This window comes from Sycon ciliatum, chromosome 2 (genome assembly GCF_964019385.1).
Source record: "Sycon ciliatum chromosome 2, ocSycCili1.1, whole genome shotgun sequence".
In the NCBI taxonomy this organism is placed as follows: domain Eukaryota; kingdom Metazoa; phylum Porifera; class Calcarea; order Leucosolenida; family Sycettidae; genus Sycon; species Sycon ciliatum.
Genome location: NC_088644.1, coordinates 17,896,764 through 17,918,981, shown reverse-complemented (window position 1 = coordinate 17,918,981; position 22,218 = coordinate 17,896,764). Strand labels below are relative to the sequence as shown.

At 44.4% G+C, this 22,218-nt stretch overlaps 3 protein-coding genes across 3 annotated transcripts in view; 1 reads left to right on the top strand and 2 right to left on the bottom strand.

Annotated features, from left to right (window-relative positions):
- LOC135809024 (mucin-12-like) overlaps window positions 1–6,021 on the bottom strand; it is a 51,971-nt gene extending 45,950 nt beyond the window's left edge. The window contains exons 1-4 of the mRNA XM_065322282.1: window positions 5,716–6,021; window positions 4,976–5,037; window positions 2,959–3,006; window positions 23–2,658 (exon numbers count right to left, since the gene is read on the bottom strand). Coding sequence (XP_065178354.1) covers window positions 23–2,658; window positions 2,959–3,006; window positions 4,976–5,037; window positions 5,716–5,795 — 2,826 coding nt within the window. The 5' untranslated portion in view covers window positions 5,796–6,021. The remainder of the gene's footprint in view (window positions 1–22; window positions 2,659–2,958; window positions 3,007–4,975; window positions 5,038–5,715) is intronic.
- A 376-nt stretch (window positions 6,022–6,397) lies between these two features.
- LOC135809023 (ras-related protein Rab-7a-like) lies at window positions 6,398–10,246 on the top strand. The gene is made up of 5 exons (XM_065322281.1): window positions 6,398–6,726; window positions 6,838–6,964; window positions 8,098–8,316; window positions 8,545–8,673; window positions 9,171–10,246. Exons 1-5 carry the CDS (start codon window positions 6,674–6,676, stop codon window positions 9,267–9,269), a joined length of 627 nt encoding a protein of 208 aa, XP_065178353.1. The 5' UTR covers window positions 6,398–6,673; the 3' UTR covers window positions 9,270–10,246.
- A 996-nt stretch (window positions 10,247–11,242) lies between these two features.
- On the bottom strand, window positions 11,243–22,138 carry LOC135809022 (PX domain-containing protein kinase-like protein). Its single transcript, XM_065322280.1, has 19 exons — window positions 21,915–22,138; window positions 21,780–21,830; window positions 21,263–21,310; window positions 19,776–19,865; window positions 19,504–19,600; window positions 19,106–19,260; window positions 17,980–18,054; window positions 17,639–17,746; window positions 17,316–17,411; window positions 17,049–17,085; window positions 16,282–16,327; window positions 15,924–16,002; window positions 15,412–15,529; window positions 14,805–14,883; window positions 14,266–14,317; window positions 13,810–13,887; window positions 13,264–13,353; window positions 12,962–13,025; window positions 11,243–12,271 (listed from the first exon to the last, which is right to left on the bottom strand). The coding sequence occupies exons 1-19, from the start codon at window positions 22,017–22,019 to the stop codon at window positions 12,045–12,047; spliced, it is 1,695 nt and encodes a 564-aa protein (XP_065178352.1). The 5' UTR covers window positions 22,020–22,138; the 3' UTR covers window positions 11,243–12,044.
- Between the last annotated feature and the right edge of the window lie 80 nt (window positions 22,139–22,218).

Genomic DNA, 22,218 nt, shown 5'->3' with positions numbered 1-22,218 from the left:
GATAACTAATTAATCAACTTACACGTTGAGCAGAGTTGAGGACTGATAGGTCATCCAAGCCTCCAAGTACACTGCTGCGGGCGGCAAAATATGCACCCGGCGACGGCTCCGATTGAAAGATGTCAGCACTGCTGGAGTCATTGGAGAGCTTGCTGAATGGACCAGTGCTCCTGGGTAAGTGGGACAGATGATGAGCAGACAGGCCTGAAACAGCTTTACTTGGTGTGACCACATCAGTTGTGAAATCCCTGACGACATGTGCTTGAACGGAAGCAGTAGACAGGTTTTGATCAGCAGATGACGTGCAAATTGGAACGACTGCTGCTGCTGCTGTTGCCGTAGTGACTAGCAAATCCTGACTAGTACCACGAGTACTATGTGTAGCGCTGCTACTAGGCAATGTTGACTTGTCAGTGGTCAATACTGGACCTGCGCTACTGGACAATGTTGACTTGTCAGTGGTCAATACTGGACCTGCGCTACTAGGCAATGTTGACTTGTCAGCGGTGAATACTGGTCCAGAAGAGAAATCTAGTTGATCAGAACCAGCAGACATGCTATTGATGAAGGCAGGATCAAACTGGTACTCACGTGCATTCTCCTGCTGATCAGCATCAAGTAACTCACTGACACCAGCACCAGTGGGGACAAAGTCTTCACCATCCAGTTGTTGATAGCCATCACCAGCAAATTCTATATCACCGTACAGGCTGCCATCCTGTTGGGGCATGTCGGCAAAGCAGTCAGGATCACGTAGATCCATCTCAAACGCTGCTGCAGCGTTGGAATCTACTGGAGCAGCGCCATCTTCCAGTCGTGACCATGATGTATAACATTCAGCAGCACCATAATGCTGAGAACTTTCCAGACTGGATGATGAGTGAGCTGGCTGATCGAATCGTGCTGCTAGCGATACCACTGACCTTGGACTTTTGGATGCTTGTACTGGACTGCTATCAGTTAGAGCAGACTTAGCTGTGGCACTACTACGTATGCTGGGTCCAGTGCTGCTTAGTATGGCTTGATACGCCGTGGCTGTGCTTGGTGCTTGAGACTGATAATCCAAAGTTGCATGAGCTTCAATGTCAGCTAAAGACATTGGAGTCAATGCAGTAGAGGACACCGGTATTGGTGCCGCTACTGAAGATCCAGAGACATTGACTTCGCCAAGAACATCCGGCCGATCATAAGGTTGACCACTGGGACCTTGGCGTAATGAAGCAAGCCAGGGGGGTTGTTCAATAGTCATTGACACAGCACCCGCAATTGACGATGGTTCGGATACTACTGCATCTGTCTCTGATCCAGGAGCCAATACCAAGCTTGCACTGTCAGCCGAGCTTGCTAAATCACCTTGAGAAAGACCAACACCGACACCCTGAGTGCGAGGAATCGAGTATGGGTTGTTAGACGGCAGGCCATGGCTAGATAAATCTGACACGCTACCAAGGGAGTGTGATGGAGAAAGGCCGTGTACAGGAGTACCACTAATAGATGGACTCATTCCCAGTACGTTAGACGATCCGGTAAGAGATGATCCAAGTGGGGATGAAAGTGGTCGTCGACAACCTCGTGGAGCACCCATAGAAGCATCTGGACTACCGCTGTCTGCAGAGAAGCTATGGTCACTTTGGCTAGCATAGTCACCAGTATTATCATCGCCCAGTGTATGCTGCTGCTGACTGGCTATGTACTGTGCAAGAAGTACACCAGCATCACTGGGGTTCAAGTAGTTGCGAAACAGGCTAGCTTGATCACCACCACTATCTTGACCCTCACCCAGAGGACGTGCTGATGCTGAAACATTAGATGCACTGCCAGTCGGAGAATGCTCTTGGCCGGGCAATGGGAATCTCCCCAGGCTCTCACTGGCTGTTGCTATCATGCTAGTAGATGCAACTGAAGGCAATAGACCATCAACATCCACCTCCTGACCCGGCACCATGCGTACCTGTTCATAGTCTCTACTTGCAGTATGCTGTTGGTCACCACTACTTATTGTCCCGTCATAATGCTGAATAGCACCAGAAGGGTAGTGTGCATCACTATCAGCCAGGCTGGAGCTAAAATTTCCACTGCTTTGGGCTGACGTTGAACTCATAGAGTTGGTGTTGTGAGGGGAAACCGTTGAATATGTAGATGCATGCATGGCTTGATCATAAGCTGCAGTAGTGGGTGAAGCAGTGGCACTTTGATCAATCCCGGACATATGGCTGGCAGATTTGAAATTATCCAAGCCAGTTAGAGATGATGCAATGCGCTGAACATCTCTGGACCAGTCTTCCGGTTGTGTTGCCTCGTGAACACTGGATGAGAGGCGGTGTGCTGAACTGTCAGTGAATACCTCGGTCTGCTGTTGGGACAGTGCTGTTATAAGAGATGCAACAGATGGCTCCAGTGATCCAATACTTTGATTGCTCAAGGCACGAGCTACGGCATTCGCATCGCTAACAATAGCTGAGTGGGTCAAAGCCGAAGGTACAGAGGAGTCACCGTCACTGTTTAGTTCACAAATGTCATCTACGCCAAGTGAGACCAGTGCACTAGTTGATGACATTCCTGAGGTGGCTGGCCGAGAAGTGTTCACCATCTCTTGGGCCAAGCGATTTAGTGTTGTATCAGCATCTCCAGCATTGCCAGCAAAAAGCTGAGTTGTATCTATAGACAGGGACACAATCATATACACATACATAGGCAGTTTGATGAGTGCGCCATGTACACAAATATACCATAAGAACCATTCACCGAGTCCAGTCAAATCAACGTACTCTACTCAATTCACTACGGACAGCAACAGTACACACTGAAACAAAAATTGCCTAATACGAGTACAGTTACTGCGGAAATGGCCGCCCGACATTGGTAAAACGGCCATGAAGAAAACACCCGCATATACAGTACATGTACACTGAGCCATTCATCTCTATAAAGAAAAGATGCTACCAGAAGTGTACTCACCAGGGACAAGGTTGTTCACATCCAGGAGACCATAAGATGACTCATCACCTGAGAGGACACAAAGCAAAATTTAGCATGAAAAGTCGAAAATGATAATGATTCAGTCTGATTTACATCATTCAGAAGGCAGTAAGAACAAGAACAGTTGTACGCTGTACAGGTGTACTTCAATACAGTGTGGTGGTAACAACACCGAATTCCAAACTATTGCACGCCAAGAAAACGTGTATATCTTCAGCACCGACACAACAGCCATATACACACCATGTGCTGGAAAAGAAAGCTACAGGGTATAGAAGTCTACCAAGTCCCTTGCAGCCCACTTGTTGAAAGCATGTGTGACATCATCTCATTGCAGTGTACTCCAACACTGCCCGTCACTGCTAGAAAAATACTTGCCCAGATAAAGACATGAATATTTTGACATTCCTACACATCTCCTGAAAAGAACGAGAGCATTGTAAATCAGACTAAGGAATAGCACAAGCTCCAGGCTCTTTACAATCATTTCAAAGTTTTCGCGTGCACTTTCATTGCCTTCTCTTCAGTGGGTGCAGGCAGAAGAAGAAACTGACCAGCACAATAGCATTTAAAAGCAATGTATACGTGATAAAGGCAGCAGTAGGTGGATTAGTGAGAACAAACACAAGAGGGAGTAATGTGTTGATTCTCACGCACATACAGAAAAGCAGAGGAAATCGTAAAGTTATGCACCAGTAGTAGTGCATAGTGGACCTGAATGTCGTGATGTTTATTGAGATAGTTCGGTAGTTGTTTGTCAATTTTGTCACGTTAGTGTGGTGCCAAATTGCTGAATGTTTCGGAGGCTGCCCACATTCAAATAATAAGTTAAAACAAAACATATGCAAGCAGAAACAGACAGATCACATTCACGCTCAGGCTGTTAGGTAGTAGGGGTAAAACGAATGTTAGACCGTTCGACTAGGTTCACTCCAAATGGGAGTTGAAGAGAATTCGATTCGCTACTTCAAGGTGTCGAACGTTCGTCGATGCATGCGTAGGTACATGCAGTCCCATGCTTGTACTGCAAATAAAAATGTACAGTCATGTATAACTATTGTGCAGAGCTCAGCCAGCCACCCTCGGCCCCAGGTCCCCATTACAGGTAACAGCAGCTATTCAAAAAGAAATTGATTCTTGGTTGTTTTTACGAATGTGATAGAGTGCTTGTGTGGACATTTGTGGGGGCTATATTTGTTAAGAATAGTTCGTGAGTTCGTCAACGAGGCGTACAGTTCATTAGAATGCTTCGTTCGCCTCTTTTGGGGTTCGTTTCAGCCCTATTAGGTAGGCCATTGACATATCGTTAGTTCGGTTCCTTTTTAATCACAGTGCATATCACACTGATCACACCTCTTCACATGTATACCACTAGTGCATAACTGTAAGATGTGCTATGCTTTTACGTGCGTGCTGCATGAGAATAACACTTTACTCCCTGTTTTGTGTGTTGTTCTCACTAATCTACAGTTGTGGACAAAGAAATCCGACCCGTGAGCCGAAAGCAACGCCAAGCTCATGCGGACCCTGAAGCCCTCGGATGGGCTTTGTAACGTGCATGATGTAAACGCGGCGCTGTTTTCCCTGTATCCACCCGAAGAGAAGGCAATGAAAGAGTGCAAGTGGGAACTTTGGAATGTTGATGGTAAAAAGCCTGAAGCTTGTGCCATTTCTTAGTCTGATTACATTTTTGTCTCCAAGAGAGCTAAGCACTGTAAATGTACACAATAAACATTTACTGGAGCAAGACTTTTACACATCAACATATGTAGCCATGTACCAATATACGAGTATAGGTACAAACAAGGAATCAACTGTGCCCATATATACTAGCAGTGCTACTATAATTATGTAGTACGGACATCTGCACTGCAACATACACTAAATAGTAAATACATTGTGAACTGTATTGAGCTGTAAACTGTCAGCCTGAGAACCCTGACAGGTTTTTATGGCTCCCTGCCATAGAGTGTGCACCATAGCAAAGCACACTCACCCGGCCGCGGTGGAGAAAAAAGATGCAGCTGTGATACAGGGTGATCAATAGGAGAGATTTGCCTGGATGCCAAGTAGCCGGTAAAGTCGCCGGATCATGATGCATGTAAGTAAACACATAACACAGCGCAGACAAACACAATACTAATATACCACACAAAGACACAACGGCATACATGCACGGCTCATTCCTTGCAGACCCCTGCACTTGTTGCAAGTTATTGCCTCGCTCACGGCAATTTATAAGGGATATGATGAAATTCGAATGTGATCTTGACTGACAAGAAAAACTACAAATTTCTCTTTACGGCCATCATCACGACTCGAGAAATTTCACAAACCACTTTCTCGTCAAGTGGAGTGCAATTTGTAGTATTTTTGCCATTGCAAGCTTCCTGTCCTGTTTCCTGCCTCCAAAAAGCGATTTCTATCAGTGCAAAATTACCATAAACTGACTAGGGTGCCCCTAACCTCACTGCCCAAGTGATGCACAAAGGGGAGGGGGGGGGGGGGACTTTATCACCACATAATACAACAGCAGTGAAATGCTAACAAAGTGAATCAATGAAGATTGGGGAAAGGATTGCACTCGCACCAGGAAAAAAGACGCCTTGGGAGCCTACAATATCATGCCTTGAATTACGGAAAGAATCCATGCAGATGAAAGAACTTTCCGAGAAAATTGGTGTAACTGAATGAGTTTCAAAAATCAAAATCAAGTCTGAGAACACGTCTATTTACCGTAGGGCAGTCCACTCTTCAGGATTAGGAACGGGTCTTTGAGCAGTTGACATTGCAGCTGGTATATCAGTGCGTTCCATTATGCCTGTTACATTGATTTCTCTATGTCCAAAAGAGAAATTCAATTACCAGCCAATGGCTTGACCAGGTACTTCTTTCTCTCACATTTCCCATTCAATTTTGTACGCTCGACACTATTCGTGATTGAACTATTTTGGCTTTCACACCATGTAGTCAGCCACTGCACCTGCTTCAATACCACTTCAAAATTTCGATCTCGAAGTCAAAAAGCAGCTGCAACAGGCTGGATTATTGGCTGCTTCGGTACCTTGGAGCCGACGTCGTCCAGGCACAATTATCAAAGCGCGCCAAAATATAAAAATTCATGCATAAATTTTTGTGTGAGCCCAAAGTAAGAAACCCGGCGATTTTTGAATGTTCGCGCAGGAATTCAGTGAGTTTACTGAAAGTCTGCCAGGTTTCCTATGTCTCCAGCTCAAAGTCGAGTCAATCCTCGAGCAGTGCACGTGATCTGGTGACTATTGGTCATGTGATAATATTGTATGACGTAAGCCTAGTAGGAGTGACGTAAAATGAATGTATTATGTATGTGATTCTCTGTCTGTGAATGACTGAATGTTGTGAGTGACTCACTCCACTTTTGTTTTGTTTGCTGATCATTCTTCTCTCAAGACATACTTTTGACAATCTGAATGAACGAAAGGTCAAAAGTTCTTGAAGGAAATCAGTTGGCAAATTTTGATTTATGAGGGCACTGTTACTGGCTTGGAGTTACAGAGAACGTGTCTGGAATATCTTCTTGTAGTTGTTGTTGCTTCGTTCCGTAGATTTCACGAGATCTCCTTTTCTACAATTTGCAATAATTGTAGCACGAGAATTTGACTTTTCCATTGGACAACATTGATTTGGTTCTCACTTGTTGATACGGAAGCAAACCATGGCTTCCAGGAAGAAAATCCTTCTGAAAGTTATAATTCTTGGAGACAGTGGGTATGGATTGAGCGTCGCGACCGATTCACGGACCTTGACGGCGCCGTGTCTACAATTATGTTGAGACTTGCATGGATTTTGTCCATTCTATCCTCTTCGTGTTTCTTGCAGTGTTGGCAAGACGTCGTTGATGAACCAATATGTCAACAAAAAGTTCACTAACCAGTACAAGGCAACGATTGGAGCAGATTTCCTCACAAAGGAAGTTATGGTTGATGACCGTCTTGTTACTCTGCAGGTTAGCGTCTTTATTATTATTTTAAATTTTAAATAGGCCTTCACTACATGTTTTGTACTTCTTTTAGGCACTTTGCTGCTGCTGCTGCTGCGATTCCGGCAGCACTGTGATAGTCTGGGTCCCTCTCTCCCTCCCCACTCTTCCTCTCTTGTGTGTTCTCTTGTACCCTGTTTAATAGTGGGGAAAGAGAGGCATCGACGAGGCTGGCCCATTTCTATTGCATGGCAGAGTCTGTCATAAATGACCACTGCTAAAATATACGGCACATTTTCAGAGGCGGGTCACTTAGAGGCCCATTTAATTCATTGCCAGGCATTACTGTTTGCCAGCAAACTTGTATATCTAAGGTGAAAGGAATTGTTATCAGCATCAGTTTTCACTTTCCTATGAGAAGCCACTTGCACACTGCTCTCCAATTCCTATTGCATGCTAATGCAGGATGATCTTTCTTGTCCGAACCCTCTCTTAACGGGGCGCCTGCAGTGTCTATCTGTGTCGAACACACACAGTGCATGTACAATGGTCTGCCAAACTCGCATGCGTGAAGTCGTCTGGTTACTGCAAAGTCTAAATGAACAACATGCGCACTGCGAATGAAAGCTCATGTCTTATGTTATGAGCAAATGACCATGGCCAGTGTGAGCATCTGACCATGGCCAGTGTGAGCATCTGACCCCCAGCAGACTGTTACATAAAGTACACTCTAATGACAATTATTGGTAGTGCAGGGAGTTGAGTTTTCGTGGTAGTTTCTTCATCAGAGTATCGGAGTTATCACTACATGCCAGATTCCCCATAGGTAGGGTCCCTCATCAACTATGATCATGTATTTTGGGGTTACGTGCACTCTTCTGTCCCAGTTTGCAACGTGTCGGGACAGGGCAAGATCTACTTTAGAGCATTGATGTAGGCTAGGAGTATGCACGGTCAGAAGTTTTGCCTGTGACTTGGGAATGTGCACTGCATGTGGAGCTGCACTAATGGCCGGGAGCAGACAACTGGTGCTTGTTGGGCAACGGTCTTTTTCCAGCCGCGTGAGCAATGCCTACGCATGCACCAGTAGCCGTAGAAAATTGTCTGTGCGTACCACCCAGCTATGCTATTGCTGCACTGTCTTTATCCTGACTGTGTAGATTTGGGATACAGCTGGCCAAGAAAGATTTCAATCCCTTGGAGTGGCATTCTACCGTGGAGCAGACTGCTGTGTGTTAGTGTATGATGTTACAATGCCCAATACCTTCAAGAATCTAGACAGTTGGCGAGATGAGTTCCTAGTCCAAGCAAGTCCCAGAGATCCAAACAACTTTCCCTTTGTTGTCCTTGGTAACAAGGTTGATTTGGACTCGCGAGCGGTAAGTGGCTGAATATAAGTATTCCAGTCACCGGACTCATCTACGTACCAGAGTGTGATGCTAGTTGTCAGTATGTTGCTGCTGCTGCTGCTGCTGCTGCTGTTTCTTGGCTGAGGTAATAATTATTATATCAGTCGTCAGGTATGGTATAGTTATTCTGTAGTGTGACAGGCCCGGCTTGAAGTAGGCTTACTTCATGTATTTGGTTTGCTTGCTTCTGATGCTCAGGTGTCCACAAAGCGTGCACAGAACTGGTGTCATACGTTCAATGACATTCCATACTATGAGACTAGTGCAAAGGAGTCAATCAATGTGGAGCAAGCTTTCCAGGCTATTGCCAAGAATGCCCTTGAACAGGTGAGCACATGCTCTTCAAAAAAGGACAATGATCTGTAATGTATATTGTCTGTCTTTCTTCGGGACGTACAGCTCGCATTGCTAGAATGAAGACGTGATGATGGCTGTCTTGTGTCATTATGGTATGCACCATTGTATGTACAGTGCTGGCAACTGAAATCCGACCCCCTTGCCGGCAAGGGGGTCGGATTTCAGTTGCCAGCACTGTACATGTATCATCTTTTTATTTCTATGTGCCATTACGATGAATTTTACTTACTAGTACTGTATCCAAACTTAGAAGTTGCGACTTCGGCGGTAATAGTCATGAAGTTGGTTGTTTCAACTAGGAACACACACTTCTTGTCAGTCAAGTGTCAAGTTCGGCAAGAAGCGTGTGTTCCTAGTTGGAACAACCAACTTCATGACTAGTACTGCCAAGAATGATTCTATTTGTTAGGTAGCTGAAAAGCACGATGTGGTTTATCTGCTTGTGTTGTGCATCTCTGTGTTTGTAGGAAGCTGAATTGGGAACAGGCCTGTATACCGACCTTCCTGACCAGATCCAACTGAGCAATATTGATAATGAGCAAGGTTCTAGCGGTTGTTCTTGTTAGTGGTTCCATCTCGCCTGCTTCCTGTTGTGCTGCATGGCAATGAGATCAGGACTGGTGTTCTATGCACACTGCTTCGCATATGAATATCTGGAGGGTGGACTGATACGTTGGTACGCAGGTAGATCTACTAGCTGTGCAACTTGTCTGCAACCATCCTAACCAAGCACAAGGAATGATGGGTTGTAGAAAAACTACTGAGTATTGCCCCGCTGCTTGTGATAGTTCTGCCATGTCCATCTTGAATGGGCTAGCTATGTACTTTTAGTCACTTGATCCTATACAGTATTACCTGTATAAAGTGTATATGTGCTGAGTTACTGCTGCTGCTCATACTGCAGTTGCCTGCTCTTTCTCTACGTTGGGGAATGGTGTCCCGTACATACCGCACTGGAACATCCATGTCCTGTACTTATGCTGGAACCAGGATGATCCTAGCTAACTCTTAGTTGACTACTACAAGCTAAGCTTTGCTATCCATTTTACAGTTCTAGTGCATTCCCTCTTCATCTTCAACCTTGCCTCCGGTGACATGAGTGTGGATGCTGCTATGAACTGATTCTAGTTTCTGACTATCTTGAGTACACTGACCATGGCAGTCGCGATGGCAACACTACGACAGTAATTATTAAACTTGTACGATGTGTCGGCACTGATATACAGCATAGTTCATGGTACAATCATACGCAGAAGTACAGTTACTGACTCTAGCCTCGGGCTTGTGTACCACCTCTTCTCTTGTGGGCATTTCGTTCTATCCGCTTTTTACATCTCCAATGGCCCTGTGCTATACAGCTTCCATCATGTTACCTGCTTCAGATCGCCCATTTTTCATGTAATACCCCCCTCCAGAATCTCCACTTATTTTCAGGCATGATTGAAACTCTCCTTTATGTGGAAAATTTATAGTTTTCAATCTCTCTTTTCAAACATCATCCGACATCTGTGATTACTTTTAAAATGGCTCGCTGTTTCATTAAGTTGACAGATGTGGCTCCTGTGGACTACCGCATTTTACCAGTTTTATGTCAGTCCCGGTTATAAGTCAACCCCTGTGCCAAGGGCATTGGTTTCCCAGTGCAACCCAAGTCAACCGCACCTTTTTTTTAGAAGTTGGCTGCTCCCCGCTCTTGGAGCTCGTGCTTTTCTCGCTGACTTGACACTTGACTGACTCACGGCTGTCATCCAGAGCACACCGAAAGTCCATCGACCCTTCCACTCGGCTAAACCTGCAAGAAAGCACCTGCTCAATACATAATGTTTCGGGGAATTTACCCCTCCTCAGCTTGAGTTGGCCGAGGAAGATTCTGGGGTAACAGCGTTGCGAATGACCGGGGGTCGTCAACGTCTGTTCTACCTGCCGTAGTGACGAGCGTATAAGAGCATGTGCCTATACCCGGGCATAAGCGCACCCTCACAAATAAGCGCAAGGGCTTATAAGTGAACCTATATGCAGTCCATCCCGCGACAAACAGACACCACAAAAACACCATATTCACAGAGTTCAATGCGCATTGCGGTATTGCACTATTTGCATAATTATGCATGGTACCACAGTACACTAGCAACTCAAGCCCATGCGCCTATGTGTGAGACAAAACGACCCGCAAAATATCAAATAACGCAAAAACTCATAAGCGCATGGGCCTTTATGTGCGTCACTACGGTATCAATGAGCGACACTGACTCGTGCTGTTATCTGGTGTTCACGAAGTGTTTGTTGCGCTGGGAACGGAGCGTCTCTGTACGTTTGTATCCCTGGTGACCATGGTGATGGTTTGGCCTGGAGAGCACTATAAAAGTGGTTCTCTTCAATCACAATCTTCCTCAGTGTAGTCAAGCTCGACTGATGAGAGTGAATTCCCCGAAACCTGCGCATTGAGTAGGGAGTGGTGCTTCCTTGCAGGTTTGCCGAGTGGAAGGTTCAATGGAGGCACCTTTACTTTTAGGAGAACACCTTGCACATACCGTAGAAGTAGACAGCAAAAACATTTATAACATCCAGGAACATTCATAAACCTGAAAATCACAGGATGATTCTTGACAGCAGGTCAAACCTGAAAACCTGAAAATCCGTATTCAGATGTGTGAATCATTGAATGGAATGTATATGAAGGTTGAGACCATGATTTTATGAAACAGAAAAGAGAGAAGACAGATACTGAAACACAGCATCAAGAAGTATGTCATCGGATTATTCCTATTCACTGTCATAAATTTGACTAAGTTTGATTTTGAAATAAGGATGCAATATAATTATATCTATACACATACCAGTAAAACAATAGACATGTGAGTGTGATTGTGACCAGCACAACACATCAGAAGTACGCCACAAATTGCCTTCACTCAGAAGCTACTTTGAAGCATGCACAAATATAATATATATATGTATACGTGTATCTTGGAAAGAAGCACACGTGAGGGCATCAAGTTTTTTATGCGAAGTGGACTCAGGCAAGAACACAACATCAGCTAAGAGCGAACAAAGATAAAAACCCATATAGATTATAAGCAAGGGTACGGAGCGCATTACCTAGACATTGTTATGTCTGTCTTCCTATCTGTGGAAACGGCTTCAACAATTGAGCATCTCATCAACAGGGAAGAGAAAGAGAAAACATGCCTAGCGAGGTACTGAGCTACTGGGCACGGTTAGACGCTCTAGTAAAGTGCTTTTTGTATGTGTGTGTGTGTGTGTGTGTGTGTGTGTGTGTGTGCGCGTGTACGTGCACCTTGCGGTACCAGTGGAGGAGCAGGTAGTATGAACAGGGGCACTCACATCTGTGGAGCACTGCGGTCATTAGTAACGGCCTTCTTCAAACCACCTTTAGAGAAGCCTGAGATTGAAGACAGCAGTGCACCACGTCCTTCACCGGATGCCGGCGGTTCAGCAGCTACAGCCGGTGCAGCCGGTGCAGGCGGCGGAGGTGCTGGTGCTGGAGGTGGTGCTGGTGCACTGGGTGCCGCTGGGGCTGGTGAGGCTGACTTCTGAGCTGGACGAGCTTCAAACAAAACATTAAATGACAAAGAAGAAAATACATGTATATGGGTTCATGTAGGTACATGATCATCACCAGTTCTAGGGTGAGTTGCAGGCTTGCCCACAGCCACCCACAAACCGCCACAATTCCACCAAACATCACACCGCAGAAAAAACTCACCTGCCGTAAGGACCTACTTAGATGATAAAATCGTAAAGATTAATGGTGCTTAGAAAAGATAAACGGCAAAGAAATATTAATATTATCAAAAAGTATTCTTTCTAGACCAAAGAGTGGTATATTTGATAACATTTAATAACGATAGAAATTTTTACGATACTTCTCCAGACGTTTCGTTGTTCTGAACAACATCGTCAGTGGATAAAGAATGGAGGGCTAAAAGAGGTGGAGGGCTAAAAGCCCTCCATTCTTTATCCACTGACGATGTTGTTCAGAACAACGAAACGTCTGGAGAAGTATCGTAAAAATTTCTATCGTTATTAAATGTTATCAAATATACCACTCTTTGGTCTAGAAAGAATACTTTTTGATATTACAATGAGAGTGAATAATCAACGGCTTGTCCACCAACTCTTTTTTAATATTAATATTGTCGAGAATCTAGACTGGCAGCTGTGCACTTTTAGACCAAATATCCATGTCCAGTCAATGAAAAGAAGACAAGCGGCTCAGGACATGTTGCACACTTACCACTGGCTGTACTGGAGCTAGTAGCTGTTACTGATGATGAACTAGTGGCGGTTACAAGTGACTTCTGTAGATCAACATGCACGCACGCACGAACAAACACATGAATTAGAATACCGGTAGTCTTAGAGACGAATCAGCGTGATACATAACCTTGCCTACAGCAACAGGGGCAGATCCAGGGTGCATGAAAGGTCAGTTTTCAAGACATCCATTCAATATCACAGCATTGCACAATAGTAACACAGTTGACACAGCATTACACAATGAACAAGAGACATCTCAACACAACAGAATAACAGTACCTTCTTGGCCTTGGCTCGCCGACGACGCTCTTCTTCAGATATAGCTTTCTCCTTCTCTTTCGCTGTGTTGATCCGTCGTAACTGACTAACCTATGATTACCAACACATATCAAAACCAATCCCAACAATCACCATTGACTCTGAAAGAGGTGGCAGAGCCAATCTGTCCTAAGAAACATCTCCCAGCAACATGCTCGACAAAATCTCTCTTTCAGAAGTAAGTAATTCAAATAATCACATGTACCGGTAAGTACGCAAGAGGTACCGGTAAGTACATTTGTCTCAGACACAATAAGACCAAACTTCGACACAATTTCAGTCCACAACTACCGGTACAGCGTTACTGTGTAGCTCTCAAAACAATACGTTCAGTTGATCATAATCTAGCAGCCATACATCGAAAGAAGTGAGCGTGACAAGGAGGGCAACATTAACTTGAAATAGCTTGCGGTTACCAAGCTCAATGAGTGGTGTACTTTTTTTTTCACGTAGAATTCGACAGGTAGCAGGTCATATGACACATTCCACGATGTACGAGTACAATACCTTTTTCTGCTCATCTGACAGTTGACCTTCTGCTGATTCTTTAGCGGTACGGAGCGACTCCTTTAACTTGCTACCCAGCTAAAAGAACAAACGAGAACAGGCCATGCCAATTGCATGATGGTCAGGCAGGTAGGCAGGCGACATACACGCACATACATGTGCACAGTTGTACACAGTGTTGCAGTCGCATTCCCCCCGATAGGTTTCAGGTTTTGGTACTTTTATTGCTATAAACCACCACTTAAAATTAATTTCCACCTCTATTCTACACAACTGCTGCAAAAAAGATTATCACGGAGGCACCAAAAATATATAAGTTCACAGTACACAAGATCATCAGACAACAGTTGATATTTTGTAGTGCTGAATGCGAAACAGGTGACAATGGTCACAAATAATTGCACATGCCATGATATCACCGGCGCTCATGCCACTCTCCGAAGTACTGTATAATACCTTGAATTGCGGCTTAGCGTCCATCAAAGCAGTTGGCAGTTCTGGAAATACCCTGCAGGAAATTACATACACGTAAAAACAGCATGTATCCACAGCATCACAGACAACGTTTTAACGTTCCACCTGTGTTTTCAGACTGGAACACAACATGTCATGTCACAAGATGTACATGACGCATTCTGCAGCCAGTATCAGTACCGTACTTCTGCACATATAAGCGCATGTCCTTATGTCCGAATATAAGCGCACCCCTCAATTATAAGCGCGTGTGCTTATATGTGAACACTATTGGTGAAAAGGCGGGAGCGAAATATACCACTAAGTAGTGTGATGACACCATTGTTTAGGACACAGACAAACCTGTATTGCGCATATAAGCGCATGGGCTTTTACCCGAACATGTTTACACAGCCAAAGATCTTTTTTGCAGCAAATTTTCGCTTATAAGCGCATGCGCTTATATGTGGGGAAGTACGGTATAAAGAGACATGCAGTGACACGCAGTAACATGCAGTACTGTAGAAGTGAATACTACTCACGGGCTAGCAAGGAGTGAGGAGAGCGATGGCATTCCGGACTTTACACCTGACGATGTCAGCAATGACTCAAGGACAGGTTCTAAAAATGAACAAATACACATAAATACAGTCAACTTCGCTAATAACGACTGCGGATATAACGACAATTCGCGAATAAGGACAGAATTTCCATGCCCAGAGCAAAGTCACATCCAACTGTAATACATATAATGGGACTTCGGGTATAACGACACTTCGCGAATAAGGACACTTTTCTGATGCCCCGCCGAGTGTCGTTATACGCGAAGTTGACTGTAGCAGAGATACAGGCGATTATGAAGTGGGATACTCTCACTTGGCAGACTTTCTCGCAAATGACTTGCACAACAATTCACATTTCCAAACGTGAGACAATATGTTTACAGAATGAAATATTGCCCAGATTCCTCTGACAGTTAACTAGAATGTTATGGTACAATAAATAAATGCTGGCTTAGAAAATCAATTTTCATTGCTACAAAGTTCAGCCTCATTCATGTCTGCTGTGTTCATGAGCCACAAAAGAAAGAGAGAAAAAGTACTGTTTGCTGACTACGTAATACTGCAATATACCAGTGTACAAACATACTTAGCTCAGGATGGCACGTTGCTGGGATCTGCTCAACGCAAGGAACCTTCAGGATTTGCCCAAACGTCAGCTCATACAGCAGGTGACCAAATGTGTACACTGCCTCAGCCTCTTTGGTCTACAGCCACAGAATACAATCAGACATACATTTAGAGGTGTAATGTAAGTGAAAACCATGGCAATAAGGCTTGACACAAGCATGCCAACTCATACACACACACGCGCACGTGCACACACATACTGTTACACACACATACACACACACACACACACACACACACACACACACACACACACACACACGTGTCTACATGCACGTACTCACACAGTTGCCAAAGGGAGTGGAATCATCAGCTCTACACTCATTACCCTGATTCTCACAATGTACTTGTATATACACCTGGTGGCCATGGACTAAGTACACAATGTGAATGCATGGGCTCTACTTGTACCAGTGTCAGGACCCTCCATGATGAAGACAACGTGCACTCGACACAACAAGTGGTCCATACCTGGATCTTCTTCAGTGTGACAATGTAATGCCGATAGGGTGATGGGAGACCAAGGGCAGCCACCTCAATGCCACTCAGCCTAGGAGGAAAAAAGCAAGCAAAATAGAAGCCACTCTAAAAATGGTTCAAAGTTCTAACAGACACTGACCGGATGTAGCTCACAGGGGCACAGTATTATTGCATGACATAAATCAACAGCAAGTGGTCGTACAATCAGTTGGACTTGGACTCATGCGCACACAGATGTGACTATTAATATTACTAAGCATAAGAACAAGCGAAGAAGTGGACCTATCAGTCGACTTCAATGCGAAAATGCACATAATAATAAATAAGAAGAAGAAAAGGCAGTACTCACTTGACATTGCCAGCATCAATGAAGATGTTGCCAGCATGGAAACAGGCTGCATACACAGTGGATATAGCAACAGAGTCGCAAGCACACCATGGTCATTACTACCCACGGCCCTAGTCTTCTGGTCTATGAATGTCACCACGAGTAAATAAGTTACCAAGAGTGTGCCATTCTGGATACCCTTTCGACGGGGTTCGCGGATGGCGAAAACTCACATCACGCGGTGCAGTGTTCACGTTGTACATATCCAGCTTGTTTTTAGCCAGCAGCGGAGTAATAAAAATAGCACTCCATAACAGAAACCCACTAAGCTTATGCGAGTCATCAGCATGAGCATGGTAGATAATTACTTGGATTGCACGCAGGCTAGCTTAAGTATTCACACTATGAAATGTGCCTGGAACACGTGATGCGAGTTTTGCACACTCTTGGGAACTTATTGACTCTTCATGTCACCATTATTATTATGTTAGGAAGAGAAGGAAGCCTGGTATATTGAGTAACAAAAGGGAACTTTCAAAGCTGTACAAACCTAAAGCAAATGGTAAACATACGTCACAAACACAACACCAATACCTGGAAACAATGCACATGAAAGACACCGCACAAGTGCCACCGCACATAAAAGGCAGGTGTCATGCTATACTATGGTGACATAAGACTACCATATAGAGGACGACAGTAACTCAAATGCCACTGCAGGTGCAAAAGAAACAGCTACAGTGCTGAACAGTATCCTACACAAGCAACACACAACTAAGTGTACTTACTAAAAGGAACTTGCTTGTCATGCAAGTACTTGACAGCCTACAGTCATGAACATAGACCAAACACAAGAAGGATAAATGGGCCTGGACAACTTGCGAAGCTATCGCACAATATAGTAAATCATTGCACACAGCAACAAGGTCACAAGCACACAGATAATATGGAAAATGGTCAATAAACAAGGCAGGCAGCCCTACAACAAGAAGAATGACTAGAGTCAGATGCTCCCACTTCACAATATCGAAGACTGTATGACCTAGTGCACTTACGTCCAATACTTGCCGGCAGTATTTACGAATTTCCATCAGAGACAACCCATTGCCACCTAGTGCATATTTCTTCATGTATGGCTGGCGAAGCTTTGTCTGCCAAGAAAATAGGAGAAACGGGGATGATTTGCTACTGACAGTTAGGATCATACATGAAACCAAAAAGCATGAGTACATTCAACAGTGACAACTGCAACAGAAAGCTTTTCATAAAGCTGAAACTGGAGAAGAAGGGAATTCAGGAAAGACATCTGCAACAGTATAAACGAAACAAGCATGGAATAATGATGCCTTCAGTGGTGAAAACAGAAATGTCAACGCACCTTCGGATTCATGCAATCACGCAGACTACCATGCTCCACAAAGGGCTGAATCAGAAGAGCAGCCGAGTTGTTCCAAGTTGAGAACTGAACAGGAAGGATGTTGGGGTGCTAAACAGTAACACACACACACAGAACAAGACCAAAGTACATGTATGTTCACATGAACACTGCACATTGGCTTGAGCGAGAGGTTCAGTGTACGTGAACACTACACAGGCCTCACACGACGATAGCAAGCAAATTCCTTTGCTCATTAACGAGAGGAGAGATAACAACCATGCTACTTAATACAGCGAGAGCGCAGACAATGAGATTCATGCATGTGGAGAGAGAAAACTCACAATCAGGTTCTGAAGAACCTTGAAGAAGGAAACTAGATCTTTCTCTGACAGGAACAACTGTGGCCCAGGTGGTAGCTGCACAAATACAAAAGAAAAATGTTTATAAAAGTACATACAGCAAAAGAACATCACATTATCATACACAGGGAAATGCTCCATACTCCAAAGCACTCAACAATGAAGGATGGACAGGGAACAGTGCTTTCCAGTTGAAGTCTCGTCAGGTCAATCACTAATTATTACAGGCAATTGCACTCCTTAGCTAAGGTCAACACATCAACACTGACAACTGACTAGGATACACACAATACATCACAACACGTGGCAGAGCATGGGATGGGATTTTCTCACCGGCAAATAGAATCAAACAAGAACAGATTCTAATGTATTCAACACACGCACACACACACACACGCACATACAGGGACATGCACGCACACACCCGCACACATGTACACAAAAGCGCGCACCCCCCCCCCCCCCTCACACACACACACACACACACATCATGTACCGTGTACACTGTACACCCGTCGCAAGAGAAGCACGCACATCTGCAAATGCACTGGATGTACACCCACGGATTTTCTCTTATAGCGGACAAGATTCGAATGAAACAGATCAAGACTAAATATGACGGGGTAATCAGCAGCATTCGGCATTCAGCGCAGTTATGGTGTGGCGGTTGATGACAGATCAAGACTATCGCCAGATATCGGCCTAATCCACATAACTGGCGAAGCCATGTGAATCGACCCCCAATGCACGCCTGGTCTATGCCACACGAAGTGCATCAGAACAGGACGGCCAAAACAGAAACCTTGCACACCATACACTTGCTGGGGTAACCAGTATAGACAACATGCTGCTTTTATTAAAGCAGACACTAGATGTACCTTGAAGTGAAGTTGGAGTTGCTCTACCAACCAGCCTCGGCAACGGAGTACTGGGAATCCAGAGCCAATAGACATATTAACAACCGCAGCCATGAAAGCCACAGTATACTATATTATAGTAACGACACACTAGATCGTGGAGCCGAAAACTAGTCCAACTTCCTAATGCTTTGGCAAGAAGGCAGCCTCGCACGCACGCGTGCGCGCACACACACCATGTAAGGACTTACAAGAGTTAACATATGTTTGACGGCCTTGGGCGAATCCCGCGGCCGCACCACGTAGTAGTGCCTTCGTATTCTCCAGCCAATGTTTGGCAAGCGCTCCACAACTTCCCAAGTGGGTTCATTGCGAAAGAACATGGACACTTGCCGAAGTGCTTCCTCTGAAATCGTTCACATGACATACACAGTGGCTATGGTTACACAGAGGTCAGGAAAGGGCTCACAGAACTCAGAAGACAACTCCACTGGAAAAATACTCCTGTGCATACATGGGACTTCCAATTGAATAATTGATTCCAATCATAACCCAGTCAGAGAGTACATACTGATAGCAGTACTTATCAGTTGAATACACATACTGACAGCATGGGCAAAAGACACCCAGGAATGTCATGGCCACTCACCATCTACAGCAACATCATAGTTGGTTGGATCTAGAAATCTCTTCATGCAAAGTTGACACGCTAGGATGGGCTCTCTCAACACACACTCCAAGTACACCTGTAAAACAAGATACAGCAGAGCAAATACACAATACAGTGTAAGCAACATACATGGCCATGCAAATGAGAAAGGTAATACAGGAGAAGCACGTAGCCATGATGGTGGAAAGATGACATCATGAATGATGATTTTGGTTTTGGTCAGTGTTGGTCAGCAGGAGCATACATAGTACCTGTAGTGCAGCTTTCCTCTCAGCTATGAACATGCGATCCATGTTGCCAAAGACTTTCTTCGGAGGGAGAGGAAGCTCAACACCTGAATTCTACACATATCACATAAGCAGCAAAACACACACACGCACAAACACGCACGCACGCGTGCACACACACACACACCACACATACACATACAGTTGACGTCATCATGCTAACACATATGTACAGTGAGTATCGTTTATAAAGTGACCGGGTGTAACGATATACCGGCTATAATGATCGAACTCGCCAAAATCAAAATCAAATCACAAAAAAATACAGCTAAAATATCACTATACACACTATTATCGGCTATACCGATATATCGCTTATTGTGATGGGCTTCAGGAAGCAAACCATATCAAATGCACAGGAAAATATCGTATATACTGATCAAGAGTGATGATCACAAAACAATTGTTCTTCAAATTTAGTTTATTTCTTCCAAAACTGATCCAGTGTTGCCTGGATGCATCTGGCAGCAGACGTGATTGAGAGAAAATTCTTCTCTGTATGCTGTAAGCAGCCACATGTACACGTGGCTGCTTTTCATGCTTTTTCCAGCATGTACGCATCATTTCATGCACAGTCATGTGCCATTAGTCAGTCATACATGGAAATCGGATATAGTGATGCACCGGATATAGTGATAAATTATCGAAAATCAAAGGGGCACGTTATATCCACTATTTACTGTACATGACTGTGCACTGTTCGGTAACTGTTGAATGCTAAGCAGCATGCGCATGAAAGCAGCCAGACAGCCACAAACGTTACACCTGCTACTACAGGCGTATTCAGAATCTACTAGCACTAGTTTGCTCCATGTGCAAACTGCAGATGTGCAGAGCTACTTGTAGTATGTAATGCATATACAGTAAAACCTGCAATGGCGACCACTCGGATATGGCGACCACTCGACCATGGCGACCACTTTTCCTTGTCACGACGCATTCACATTCAAAACAGCTTGGGTAAGGCGACCACTCGCTCAACGCAACCGACGACCACCCACCCGCGACCGCGATGCACCGTGCTAGTACATGTAAATGTACGCATTGCATGGTGCACCATGCATGGTAGATCTACACATCAGTGCAGGAAGTGTAGATGTACATGGTGCATGCACGACACTTGACAGGACTGAGGACCCTAGGCACAGGAGCCGTGCTAGAGTAGCATAAATGTGTGCACTGTGATACACTGATCAAAATGATGTATCACATGTGGACATGGTCACGTGACGCACTGAACCTGGATAAGAAGACCACCTGGCCACGGCGACCACTTTTTCTCGTCCCTTGAGTGGTCGCCTTAGACAGGTTTCACTGTACATGATTTGTACTGTGTGAGAGCCTGAGCGGGGCTCAAACTCACAAATTTCCTCCCACCAGCGGTATGATTATACCACCCTCTAGCACTGTTTAATGCTACACGTTGCTCATACACTTCAAATCACACTCACCGAAAGATCTGAGTGAAGTCGAACGAAATCGCTGTACCGTCGACTGATCTAAGAATTTCAAACAGCACCACAAGACTTTGCTGTCTTAAAGAACATCAGAGCACTGGCATAGGGTACCCTGTAAAAAGACTCACAGTCTGTGGGGATTGCCCTAGTAAAATAATAAAATTAATAATAATAATATGGCACAATGGATTGTGTGTATGTTGCCGAGAAATATAGTCATGTATACTGTCATGTACATACTTGCTTTATAGAAGAGTTCTGTTAAATTGAGTAAAAAAAATTGATGGACCCACATTGATATTGATCATGTCAAAAGTAGAAAATATATGAAGAACTACCAGCTACAGATATAAGGGAAGCACACTCGTATGTATTGGTGCTCCTAGACCTCAGGAATGGACATTGCAGAGCGAAAAAGCAATACAATTATCAATTAATTTACCTATTGACAGTTTTTTGTGTTTCAGTTTCAAAAAATAATTGTGTGATTCGTACAGTCCAAAGTACTTACACCCCAGGAATCATCTTTACTCCATCCACGTTGAACTCGAATAAGATAAGTCTACAACACCATCAACAGAAGAATACCTCTCGTTTACGACCAGAGACAATAGCTCATGGCAATACGATAACTATCGAAACATACAACGTGAGAACCTTCCACTTGGGGTTCATCAAATGTGCAGCTGAGAGGAATAGTATCATCAAGCTGAGTTCCTCGGCGTTCTTCGAATACAGCTGCAGACGCCATTGCGCAAAGTATCAATAACAATGAGCTGCTAAACAAACAAGAACGGGTGTGCCATCGACTATCGTTTTCCAAACCACTTTCGACACACCCTTCCAAACACACACTGTTTTCATAAAAACAGCACTACCAAAGACAAAAACTGTTTATGCGCTCTGCAGATCTGGTACGAAGTCGTACATGGTATCTATGCTGTCCACGA